The sequence below is a fragment of the Hydra vulgaris genome, chromosome 06 (assembly GCF_038396675.1).
Source record: "Hydra vulgaris chromosome 06, alternate assembly HydraT2T_AEP".
NCBI classification, from domain to species: Eukaryota; Metazoa; Cnidaria; class Hydrozoa; order Anthoathecata; family Hydridae; genus Hydra; species Hydra vulgaris.
Genome location: NC_088925.1, coordinates 11,995,001 through 12,008,712, shown reverse-complemented (window position 1 = coordinate 12,008,712; position 13,712 = coordinate 11,995,001). Strand labels below are relative to the sequence as shown.

Sequence of the window (13,712 nt, the reverse complement as noted above, 5' to 3'; positions counted from 1 at the left end):
TTGAAATGTGATAATTGGAAACAAAGTTTAAAGTTTTTTAACAAAATCCGTTACACCAAACAAACTAAACATAACTGTTGTCCGCTACACCAAACAAACTAAACATAATTGTTGTCCGCTACACCAAACAAACTAAACACAACTGTTATCTGCTACACCAAACAAACTAAACACAACTGTTATCTGCTACACCAAACAAACTAAACACAACTGCTATACTTGCTACATAAACCAAATATAGAGTAGCTAATAAAAGTAGGGAAATGGGTAAAAAATAAAAAAACTACGAGTGCTCCATTTATAAAAACTAACAAACAAAAAAAAATCAAATAAAAGAAATATAGATGTATATATATATATTTATAAATATATTGCATAGTGGTATTTTAATTTCCAATAAAACACTTTTGGAATACAGTTTGATATGAAACATAAGAAATCACTGTACATTTGTGGGTAATGCAAAAAATATTACTTTTTGTTCGGTTCGATATAAACATTAATTCAACAGTGCGTATCAAAATAAATAATGTACCTTAAAAAAATACTAATATGTAAAAAATTACTAATGAAATTTTATTGGTTAAACATTTTCTTTCCAATAATTCTATTGGATGAACGTCCAATTATCTACTGAGCGCATAAAAAAGTTGTCTGATGAACTTACGTAATATAGATCAGTTTTATAAAACACGCGATTATTTCAAAATTTTCGAAGAGTAAGGTTTTTCGTTATTAAAACATTAAGGAGGTAAAACAATTTGACAACCGTCGCCTACGTGATCCATTACACGTTGCTTTAAGTCACATATTTGTTGTTTTAACGCGTTAGCTACTGCATTTAGCTCAATATTTTTTTCCTTTAAATCTTTAACTTTATCTTCTAGTCTTCCTTCTCGTTCAAGTTTTCTTTTTCTGCACTTAGAAGAGGCAACTCTGTTTCGAAGTTTTTTTCGTTCTCTTTTTATAAGTTCTTGCAATTCAAGATTAACAGGTACCATGTGAGGATTTTCCATTAGCATTTTTAAAGTTCCTTCGTCAATACCCAAACCGTTTATAGAGTCTATTTGAGGCACATGATGAGTTGTGTTGTTATTGTTGTTTGGATAACTAGCACCAATCTGTTGCTGCATTAGTTGATGTTCTAAAAGTTTTTGCTGAAGTTGCGAAGGGACTTGCGATGGTACGTTGTGCTGTGATTGGAACCCGTTAGAGTTGATCATAGTACGGTCGTTTTGATAATTTAAACTAGGCTCGCGGTCAGATTGAAATCCCATTGCTTGTGTGAGAAAAGCGATTTCGTGTTGCTGTTGCATATGGTGGGCATTAATTGATTGGTTCATGTTGTTCATCATTGTTAATTGGTTATTAAGCGCCATTTGTTCAGAAATTGATAAATGAGAAATATTGTTTGGATGATGAACAGCAAGGTTGTTTAAACGATGCTGATTTTTGTTAGGAGGGTGCGAACAAGGATGCTGAAAATTGTTTCTACGTTGTTGATTTGGATTATATAATTGTTTCATAGGATTTTGAGTTCTTAGCTTTTGAATATTCATAGGTGACGATATAGGCTTGCGCTTTCCTTGCAAAATTTTTGAATGTAAATTTTCTTTGCCAACTCTATTATTACAATTTGTACCGGAAAAATCAGTTGGTAAAACTTCTTGTTTGTCATGCAATTGCTGAAGTGCATCGGTAAAACAATTTTCCGTACTCACAAAATCGTCATCCAAAGAAAAAGCAGAAGAGTCAGATTTATCTTCACTTGAAAAGTTTGAATCATTTTCATTTATGTTCATAAACATCTGTTCAAGATCAGGTGAACCGAGTTTTAAAAAATCAAGGTTAGGAGATTCAACAGTAGATTCATATTGTGGCCGTTTTGATGGCAAACAGTTATTATTCTCAACGAATGTAAGATCGAGCTGTGATTTATCATACAAAACGGACGTAGTAAGAGTTCTTGTAAGAAAATCATCGGAGTAAAAAGTTGTATCTAATACATCTTCCATACTTAAAAACTTTTCGTTAAGCGGAAGGGTTCCGCTCAACATTTATGGTAAAACTTGCTACGTTTTTTCATTGCTTGAAAAAAAAAGTTTAAAAAAAAAATTACTTGGATAACTTGGTTGAGCTCTCGTGCAACGGTGAAATTCTTTTGAGCTCCTCTGCATGTTTAAAGATTACACGCTTCATCAAACACCGCCCGAGATCTTATTCAAGCGTATTCGTGTTTTAAACACTTTGATTCGATCCATAAATCTGTTCGAACTGTTTCTTTATTAACCGGTAAACAATTTTGCAAAAATCAAAAAGGCGGAACGAGATTTCAAAACTAGTTAAGCCCTTGAGAATAAATATACACTTTCAAGTAGTTAATGGTTAATCAAGCGTTCTAAATGTGGAATTAAAACGGACTCCCAATTACATCGTAGCTGCCATCGATAAACAATTTGTTTTGCGTTTTATATAATCAAAGACATGGACCAAATGTTTATATTAAACAAGAAGTGTGTTTGATAAAAACTTTTTAAAAACTGATATAAAAAAATACACGCAAGCCCGCTGTTAAACGAGTTCTTAATTAACAAGAAAAACAATAAAATAAATAGCTAATTTTTTATTTATAAGTTTTCGCTGTACATTACCACGAACAATCTGCGTAGCCAAGTTAAATGACTGAAATTGTCAATGCTAAAATAATAATAAATAAAGGAACTAAAAAGGAATTTCGCAAAAGCTTGATTAGAATCAAAAATCTACAAACAACTTAAATTCATTCAGAATTTTTAGTTAAGAGAAAAATAACTAAAAGTACAATACTAAAAAAATAATAGAAACAAAAGCATTTTGAAATAAGCCCTAAATTTTAACTACATATAAATTTAACGTGGTCTTTTACACATAAATAAAACAATTGCTTTGCCATCAAAATAATACTCATCGATACTCGCCATGGTAAATATACCACTGATATAGTTTTTTTTTAATTAAAATAAACATTTCAAAAAATAACGGAGAATATTATATTTTACAGCTCATCACGCCATTCTCCAGAATAATCTCGCCAATGTAAAAGCGTATATCTGTTTTCTGATGGTGCAAGTTTATTGAACACTGTCTCGGGAGGAGGTGCTTGACCAGATCCTGATCCGCCTTCGGTTTTCTTTTCTTGAGAAGCTGGATCATATTTTATTTGTATATCACCTCCTTCTTGCGTTGCTTCTTTTGGTACCTCCTAAAAAAAGTTATAAAAAAATTGTGCTAATGAGCCTTTTTACATTAAAAAAATTAATGGGCCCCTCATTTTATCAAATTTATGCTCATTTAGTTTATATTTCAACCATTTAATTTATGCTACACTATTTAAAATATCTACATTAGTTAATTAATATTTTATACAGAGTTTATATGGTACTCATTAATAATAATTTACTTAAAATAAATCTTGTAAGATTTCTTGGATATCGAGACATAAACTTTAATATTACTTAAAAGTCAAACCGATAAACGTTTTGTTTAACCTAAAACCCATTGTCAGGTGATTAAAATGGGTTCTAGCCTATAAGTTCAAGAGAAAGTGTCTTTTACCATTGTCAGAAATCGACGCAGGAAAGTTTTGTTTAACTCACTCATCGATGACTAAATCTTTATATCATCACAGTTGCATGATGGCCTGCATATATCCAAGTATGACATGATATGAATAATCTCAAGATTTTCAATAAATCTTTAAATGTATTTAATCAAAGCAAATCTATTAATAATTATCTTTTACATGGAAGCAAGGTCATATCATTTTTTTCCGAAGATTTAGAAAGATGGTTTGGGTATATAGAGCTCAAAGATACAAATGATCATATGTAAGCATGTGCAGATGCAAACTAAGTCTTTAGTCCTTCTTCTTCACACAGAGTTTGTTCAGCACACTTTCAAGGGAACAAAAAAACTTATATGAATAATGTTCCAACAATTATTCCAAAAACAGTTAAGCTAACTGCTCGTGTACCAAGGAAAACCAAAAATAGCCTTGGTTTAATACATAAAACAATACAAATACCTTATAGTGAAGAACTATCGACACCTGTTTTAAGCTACGAAGAAACATTAAAACAAGAAAATAAAATTCTTAAAGATCAAATTGAGGACATTATAAAAGAAAAACAAGCGTTAGAAAACACTCAAAAAGAAGCTATATGTAAGCTCAATGACAAAATACTTCTATCACAATTTACAGTTGAAAGGTTTAAACATAACAAAGAACATTTCAAATTTTACACAGGTTTTGAAAATTTTGAACTATTTAAAGTAGTCATGAAGTTTTTAGAACCAGAAATATATTCACTAAACTATTGGGGTTCAATGTCTACTGTTGCTGACGATTTAAGTGAAAATTCTTCATCTAAAACAAGAGGAAGATCACGTATATTAAACGTTGAAGAGGAATTTTTCATGGTGCTAATTCGACTACGTTGCGCCTTTCCTATAGAAGATTTAGCAATACGGTTTAATATTTCATCAAGCACTACCAGTAGGATATTAATTACTTGGTATGATTTTTTGCACATAAAATTTAGATCAATTCCAATATGGCCAACAAAAAAACTAGTTAATGAAACAATGCCTAGCTGCTTTAAAGATGTATACCCTAATACTCGTGTAATTATAGACTGTACAGAAATATTTACTGTGATGCCAACTAGCTATCGCACTCAATCAGCTATGTTTTCAAAATATAAACATCATCACACAGCAAAGGGTTTGATTGGTATTGCACCGAGTGGTGCCATAACATTTGTATCTGATTTATATGCTGGAAGATCAAGTGATAAACAGATAACAAATCACTGTGGCATACTAAAATTATTAGAAAAAGGTGATAGCCTGATGGCTGATAGAGGTTTCGATATCGTAAATGACTTACCAAAAGGAATTAATCTCAACATACCACCATTTCTTGAAGGCGATTTTCAACTTACATTGGAAAAAGAATTAGAAACAAGACGAATTGCATCTGTGCGAATTCATGTCGAACGTGCAATTGCAAGAATCAAAAACTACAGAATATTACAAAACACATTTCCACTTTCAATGGCTGCTGACATGAACAAAATATGGGTCATAGTTTGTTATTTAGTTACTTTTCTGCCACCTCTAATAAAAACTGATAGCAAATAATGTAACCAGACAAAAAAAGAAACATTTTATAAATATTCTGTAAACGTTTATTTTACTTTAAATATTTCTGATGACATAAATTTGAAATAAAAATCTGTTAACTCTGGAAAAATAATTGTATTCCATAATTCCGCATCATACTCTATTGTTTCGATGTGCAATGATTTTTCTGTGTATACAATAAAATCAATTGTTTTAGTTTCTGTTAGTGCCATAACGCCTTGACACTGATAGTAATAAGGATGGTTTATTTTTAATTTTGGAGCACCATCGTTAAATTTCAAATAAAAGTTTTTATCTTGACACGCTTCTTTAATTGTTAAATGTTTTTTTGAAGAAGGACATTTCACTTCAAGTACTTTTTCAGCGCTAACTACTCCATCAGGGCTACAACCCAACCAAGGGCATTTTGGGTTTATAAAAAACCCACATCGAGTAACACTTGACTTCGTTATGTTTTCATATAGTTTTATTGCTATATCTTCATTAACCTTTCCCCACATACAGTTTTCTCCTGCTTTGATATTTTTTGTTTGTAAACATTTTTTTAAAATTGATGTAGGGTAAATTTTTTTCCACCTATTTATTACAGTACCAAAATTTGAAGCTGTCAATCGTTTGCATCTTTCTTGATACCATAATGTACTTTCAGATTGTTTAACTGTATTGACTTCAATATTTTTAGCTTCCTCAATATCAACAATTAAATGTAATTCTACAAATGCTTTTTGTTCAGTAGACAAACAACTTAAATCAATCACCTTTTTTAAATTGTCAAATAGAGTAATAATAATCAATCGGTCATCTTTTTTACTAAAAGGTTCTGCAATATTATTGTCTATAAATGTTGACAGAGATGAATTAAAAAAGGAACATGCCTGAAAGTTATTATCACGAACTATTGAAGATATATATGTCTCCTGGCAGAGATTTTCTAAACCTTTACAAAGAGTTTGAAGTTGTAAAGTTGAGGTTTCGTAACAATTTGGTAATGAATGGTATCTACGTGTTCCTGAAACTAAAGGTCTTTTTCGAGTACTATTTTTGTCTTTAAAAGCGTCAGCTTTTTCAAAATTTAAGTTTGAAAACAAAATTGCTTCAGAGTTGGATGATTCACCTGGTACATGCCATATCTGTAAAACATCAGTACATGTTTCTGTTTCTGGGACCACTTTAATGTCTAACTCTTTATAATCAACTAGTTGATATAATGATGCAGCAACATGCTTACAACAGCCCCCCGCACCAGCTTTACAATGGCATTTCGAATAAAGTATTTCACCAGTAGATTGGCACAAGTGTATAAAAACTTCGTATTGTTTACGTTTCATAGAAGCAGCAACATTAGACTTAACAATAAACAAATTTATGGATGCTGTTACATTCGCTTTAACACATACATTTTTGACATAGTTTTCTTTAAATAAACGATAGCCAAGAGTTTGGTGTTTATTGGCTCCTTTTTTACAATTATCAATATGTATAGTATCATTAACAAGATATTTCTTGATAAAATTGTGAGATATATTTGGTAAAAGTAAAATGTCTCTTGACCAAGTTGATATACTCTTGTTTATAGATTCTTCTTCGTCAACAGCAATAAGCTCATCATGCTTAAGTTCCCGAAACATAGCTTTAGATGCCTGGCAAGAGTTCTGAAAAGAACTAGCATCAATTTTATTTTCTAAATTAGCATTAAAAGAACTAATCATTATAATAATATTTAATTCCTAATACTTTAATCGGATTGTTTTGATTTAAATGAATACAACTACCACAATGCATTGCGCAGTTGCCGATTTATGGGAAAGGTCCATTCGCACATTATATATTATTTTGTAAACTATGCACACGCAGTGCTTTTAAAAATACATAGTGCTATTAAAGATTTAAACAATTTGATTTTAAAATTTATTATATTTTATTTATATATATAACTATCTGTATAAACACATAGTAAGATTAAAGGTTTAAATAAAAAAATTATGTGAATACGCTAATATAAACCATAAAAACTTGTAAAAAAAAAAAATAAATAACTACTTGATGAATTTCGACAGCTTCATTTGGTGTCTCAACAACAGTGTCAGGAGGTGGATTATGAAAGTCTTGGTGCAACTTTCCTGAATGAAGATCATTTATAAACTGCTTCAACTTACCTGATACACTATTAAAAAAATAAGTAAAATAAGTAAAAATGATCAAATTCTTCAAAAACTATCCAATTCAAAATACTAAAATCCAATTCAAAATAATGAAATAATACTTACTCTATATTATCAAATCTTTTGAACATGTACATGTGTCTGAAACTATCAATAGCAATTAACGGTAAATCCTATTTAAAAAATATCAACACTATGTAACTAATGTAATCAAATTATATTCTGTTTAACCACAATAGCACAAGAAGGGTGTAAAACAATTGCACAAGAAAGGTGTAAAACTATTAGTGGGTGTTAACTATTATTACTACATGAATATAAACGTTAACATAGCAACAACGTTAACATAGCAACAATACTTGCTATGTTAACGTTTATATTCTATTATTATCTATATTCTATCTATATTATCTATATTCTATTTATAATATCTATACTGCTATTAAAGATAAATGCATTTACATGAATTGATTTTCCAAGATGATGTAATGGATGAGCAAATGTTGTACCATCTGCAGTTAAAAAATTTACACGTCCTAAAAAATTAAAGTTTTAATATCTTTTTAATTTCCAGTAATTTCTTTATTCTTGATAAAATAAATAAATTAAATAAATAATTAACCTCTTTCTGATAAAAGTTCTCTTGCTACAGCATTTTTGAATCTTTGAATGCTAATGATATCATCAGGCTTATGAAAAAGAATTAAAAATGGCAGACCTTCTTCAGTGAGCTCTTCTCCATTTTCAAATGTTATTTCTCTTACTAATGGATTGGCTTTGTCATTAACCCATTGTTTAAGTTGTTCGTAATTGTTTAAAGCAACTGTAAGAGCAGCTTCTGATTCGCCAGAAGTCTAAACGATTTTATTTCCAATATTAACACTTCATGGGAAAAATTTATGATAACCTGACAATGTATACAAATAAATTTATGATAACCTTCTTGGGCTTGAATATAATAGTTTCTCCCATATGACGCTCCTGAGCACTTGCATCTCTAAAAAATAACAAATTTACTTATTTTGTTATTGAAAATTTTAAGAAAATATTATTTGTGTTGTAAACCTTTTCAGTTCCAAACATTTTTTCAATTTAGTAAAAGCTTATAACAATGACTTCTTAAAAATACTTATTCAATAGTTTTTTTAAATATAGAAGCATCCTAATGAGAAATTAGAATTAGAAGCTAAATGCAATGCATTAAATAAGTGTAATAAAAACAAAAAAATCAATTATCTTTTAGCCTGTTGCTACAAAGGTGTGGCAACATTGACTGAAGGTTTAGCATGGGGTGGCAATCTTTTCTTTAATCATTCTTCATTTTTTCTTATTTTTTAGAAATTTTTTAGTATTCTGCCTATTCGGCTACTTTTTTTTCACTATTTTTTAATATATACAGCTGAATATTGCAAATTATTGGTCCAATTACTAAATACCAGATTGTAACGAAAAATAAAACATAAAAAAGGATTGCATATAATTTTTTATTATAACAAATAATTAGCATATTTGATACTATAATTCAGGTCATTATAAAAATCTATAAATTGTAAGTTATGTAAAAAACCATTTGTTAAGTAAGTTATGTAAAAAACCATTTGCTAAATATTTGGTGCTTTGGCACCAAATATTTAGCAACACTTAGTTATTTTGAATTACGGTGAGTTATTTAGCAACACATTATTAATATTAAAATTAGGTGTTGGGCAAACTAGCCACATATTGAGTATTAGCGGCATCTTTAAAAAAATTATATGTGAAAAAATAGTTGATTTAGGCATAAATAAAAGTCAAACTTTTTAAACGATTGAAATCAGAAACTGGGTAAATTTTTTTTTATGTATTACATATATGATGAAAAGTGAATAACTTTTTATTGACTTAACATAAAAGCCCTAATATAAAATATTTACAACATTATCACAGCAGTATTTATTCAAGCTTTACATTTATCTAAAGAGATAAGAACAAATTTAGAAAATCATAATTGAATGGTCTGGACAACCATTTAACGGGAAAATGATATAATAACTACTATTTATTTAAAAAAAAAAGTTAATTTGTTATTTAAAATATATTTCTGATTTGTTTAAAAAGTTTGGGTAACGCATTAGACATTCTTGCACTCCCAAATAATGTTACACTAAAAAGATTCATCCTTAGACTCACACATCATTATTAGTCATCCTTGCACTCACAACCCTATCTCTCTTCACAAAACCAGAAATGAAAAATACTGATGTAACCTATTTTAAATGCTCTTTCACAAGACCGCGTGTGAAGAGAAAAGTACAGAGCTTCAAAATGAGTAACCAAATATTTATCAAGATCATATGTAGAATTTTTGGCATGCAACATTGGTTCTGATATTAGTTTCTTCTCCTAGTCTATTGGCTCTTTGATAGATAAAGCTTGTGCATTGGACAAAATTTTTCTGTGAACTTACAGCTTATCTACAAACTGTAAGCTTTTCTTTATATCTTTAATTGTTTTACAGGCAAACTTTCTTAATTCTTCATCATAGAATGGTATAAGAGTTTAAATCAGGGATTCAGAGTGGACAAAATAAGCTCTATTTTGAACTTCATTATCTTGTTATACAATGTGACCTGGACCATCTACAGTACTGTGTTTTACTTTTATTTTATACCATGCATGCAAATATACTTAAGCTAGCCATTTGTCAAAAAAATGAAACTTTCAAATAAAATCATCATGATTTTATTTGAAAGATCAAAAGATTTTTTTTTCGCTTTTCTTTTCTAATTTCTAACCCTGACTTTCTTCATTTTATTTCTCTTATAATGATTTCTCTTATAATACTGTTATTCATCTAATATCCATCCATACTTTGAATCTAATATTTTGAAATCTTCCTTTTTTTTTTTTTTCTTAGAGCAAAAAGCTATAAAAGTTTAACCTTGTGAATCTTTTTCTCTTTTGGTACACTGAACTGAGACAAAGTTTAGTCTTTGTGCAGTTAATTAAAAAACTCTCCTTACTTTCCTTTTGATAGAACTGCTTCACTCAATATGTTCCAATTGTCTTGATAATGTTGTCTCCTAATCCAAAAAACTTTTACAGTTGTCTCCAAATCCAAGAAGCTTTACTCCTGTAAGAAGAAGTAGACAGATAAAATCTTAAGATAATCAAATTTTATTATAAAGCATTCATAGAAAATCTTACATTTTCTTTATGTTTTGCAACATAATTTTGTATGATGTTAATTATTTTCTTTCTTAAAAGTAGTGGGAAATTAAATTTTCTTGTCTCAATTAATTATACAAAGACTCAACTTTTTTGTCTCAATTAACTATGCAAAGATTAAACTTTGTCTCAATTAAATATGCAAAGAATAAACTTTCTTGTTTCAATAAATCTTCTTGACTCAATTAAACTCTTTGAAATAATTGTAAAACATCAATAAAAATATAATGATTTAAAATAAAAATATTTTAAACTTGATAACTTTAATCACTCTGATAATTGTGAAAAAAAGCAAGACAACAACAATTTGATAAGAAGGCTTGCTATGAATGAACTAATGATCTTGCTTTGTTTTTTCAATGAATAAAAATTTTTTTTTAATAAACTTAATTTGTTATTAAGTTGTTGCTTTTTTGTTGGGATAACTTGTTTGATTATCTTAAAGCTTATAGCCAGAATAACAGTTTAATATTTTTTCATCTTTTTATATGCAAATAATTTATCATTTATATTATTTTTTAAATAATATATATTATATATATTTATCTGCATGCAAATAAATATATATAATATATTTATTTACATGCAGACACTTTAACAGATTCAGGTCAGTGTTTGCATGCCACAAAAAAGCAAAGAAAGTCAGTTTTAATATCAGCTTTGCTAAATGCCAACCTGGATTTTATGGGCTGGCTTTACGGATACAGAAATCATATTCAACCCATTTATACTCATAACCTGCCATCATTTATACAGCAATAAACTTATATAAGAAAACTTATAACTTCATATAAATCTTACCCCAAGACAGCAATAAAATCAGCTATTTCATTCATCTCATCTGCAATCTAAATTATTAAAATGTAACATAATGACATAATGACATTAAAATGATATAAAATGTTTTATAAACAAAAAGTGTTAAAAAAAATAATTAAAATGTTTTATTTTTTGAATACTTAAAAATAATTTTAGCGTAATTTTTGCATAACAAAATTCATAAAAAAAACAAAAACATAATTTGTTATAAAAAAAATGATAGTAAAAGTATGCGTTGATATTTTTTTATACTATATGCATTGACAACCTTTTTGTATTATATATCTTTATTACTACAAACTCAAATTTCCAGGGTTTATAATTATAATTTATAATTAGACAGAGTTTTCAGTACTTCAAACCTTTTCTCAGAACTCAATTGAGCTATTCCTTTACTCAAAACCAATGTACATTTAATTAAAAATGTATATTTAACTTCTTAAGAGTAAATAGAAAATAGAAATTAAAAAAAAAAATTCATATAAATAGAAATTTTTTTTTATAGAAATTGAAAAAATATATTTAATTGCAAATAATAGAAATATTTAATGATTCTTTTTATGAAATCTCTAAATTTTACTCTTTTTGCTAGTCTTAAAATTTGTTCATAAAAATCTTAAAAAATTTTAAGAACTTTAAATAAAATTTCAGCATTTTCTTATCTTTTTCAAGTTTTCAGCATTAGTAACTTTTTGATACAAAGTTGATGATTAAAATAAATGATTAAACATTTTATCATTGATTTTGTTTCCCCTCTTCTGTGCAAAAGAATCTTTAATATGTAAAAATATCTAAATATAATATAACTATCTTTATATTTTGGTTATTTTTTATTTATATACTTTAGTTTTTATTTATATAATTTAGTTAACAGTCTTGGAAAGCACTAATATGTACTGAAGCCTGCTCGAGAAAATAATATTCTTAATCATGTTATTTCAAACATCATTAGCTATTAAGTAATATTTCTGTTAAGTGTCCATTTAGTACAAGTGTAATTATAATTTAGTGCAAGTACCATAACTCAGTCCATTTTCATATATTATTATCAGTCAAAATAAACTCTGAATCTTTTTAGGATTTCATTAGGAAATACAGATGTGATTGGTTTTATTTCTCATTTACCAAAAATAAGTTAGGACTACGATTTTCTTTTTGTTTTTACAACTGAAGAGTATTAGAACATCTTTTCTGATCATCTTTGTAAAGGTATTGATCATTTTGTTCCAATCAGAACAATATACCATAAGAAAAAAAGTTGTTCTTATCCCAAGTATATTTATAAAATGCTAATTTGCAAATCATTTTTATGGAAAAGATGATCCATCACTAAGGCCATCTTGCACAAAAAGACATTTATCCAATAGGCATCAAAATGTAAAAAAAGCCATATTCACACACCACAAAAATATGGAACTAAAACTTGTCAAAGAATATAAATCTAGTAAGTTTTTTAGTTATATAAAAAAAATCTACATCCTCCAAAAAAGTATATCCTCTAAAAACCAATAGCAACTTTACTATTAGCAATGTTGAAATCGCTGGTATATAACAAACACTGAAGTATTTTTACGGTAGATGATGGAAATTTGCCTTAAACAAATACTTTTGTTAGTCAATATATTAGGATTTTAATATATTCACTAACAAAAGAATAAGTTTATCAAAAACTAAAAAATCTAAAACCTAGCACATCATTTCAACCCAATACTTTATGTATTTGTATTAATATGTATTCCGCTTTCGTATATATTTGAATCAAGTTTTATGTCAAGCTCATTACCAAAACAGTGACTTTAAGCTTCCGTTTCCCCTATTTTTCCGTATTCCATATCCCCTAAACTTCTTAACTTCAGATGCTAACAATTATAGACCTATCTCCCTCATACGTACTGGCTGTCATTTCATAGAAAGTAATGTTAGTTAATATAAATAATCTAATAACACCTAATCAACATTGCTTTTTATCCAAAAGATCTACGTGCACAAATCTTCTAGAGTCAACTAATGACTGCAATAAAGCTTTAGATAGCGATTAAATTATTGATGTGGTGTACATTGATTTTCAAAAAGCATTCGACTCTGTACCTCATCCAAAACTTTTGAAAAAACTTGCAATGTATGGTATAAATGATAACCTCTGATTATATATCAACATTTCTTCCCAACAGATATCAAAGGGGTCTGGTTTGAAATTCACTATCCAATCCAACCAACAGTGGAGTTCTACAATGTAGTGTTTTGGGTCCAACATTAATCTTGTTATATATTAATGATCCACCCTCTATAGTAAAAGATCTTAATTGCTCTCTAATGTCATATGCTGACAATATCAAGCTA

The 13,712-nt window shown here is 28.3% G+C and overlaps 2 protein-coding genes across 2 annotated transcripts in view; both read right to left on the bottom strand.

Annotated features, from left to right (window-relative positions):
* Positions 1–341: 341 nt before the first annotated feature.
* Positions 342–2,487, bottom strand: LOC105851038 (uncharacterized). The gene has a single exon (XM_065799228.1). It carries the CDS (start codon positions 2,055–2,057, stop codon positions 744–746), a length of 1,314 nt encoding a protein of 437 aa, XP_065655300.1. The 5' UTR covers positions 2,058–2,487; the 3' UTR covers positions 342–743.
* Positions 2,488–2,608: 121 nt separating this feature from the next.
* LOC100203097 (endoplasmic reticulum resident protein 44) overlaps positions 2,609–13,712 on the bottom strand; it is a 22,050-nt gene continuing 10,946 nt past the window's right edge. The window contains exons 7-13 of the mRNA XM_065799227.1: positions 11,355–11,401; positions 8,286–8,343; positions 7,969–8,200; positions 7,809–7,882; positions 7,452–7,519; positions 7,225–7,348; positions 2,609–3,241 (exon numbers count right to left, since the gene is read on the bottom strand). Of these exons, the coding sequence (XP_065655299.1) occupies positions 3,035–3,241; positions 7,225–7,348; positions 7,452–7,519; positions 7,809–7,882; positions 7,969–8,200; positions 8,286–8,343; positions 11,355–11,401 (810 nt within the window). The 3' untranslated portion in view covers positions 2,609–3,034. The remainder of the gene's footprint in view (positions 3,242–7,224; positions 7,349–7,451; positions 7,520–7,808; positions 7,883–7,968; positions 8,201–8,285; positions 8,344–11,354; positions 11,402–13,712) is intronic.

Coding starts and splice junctions, on each gene's coding strand:
- LOC105851038 (XM_065799228.1), bottom strand. CDS start 2,057: ATGTTGAGCGGAACCCTTCCGCTTAACGAAAAGTTTTTAAGTATGGAA.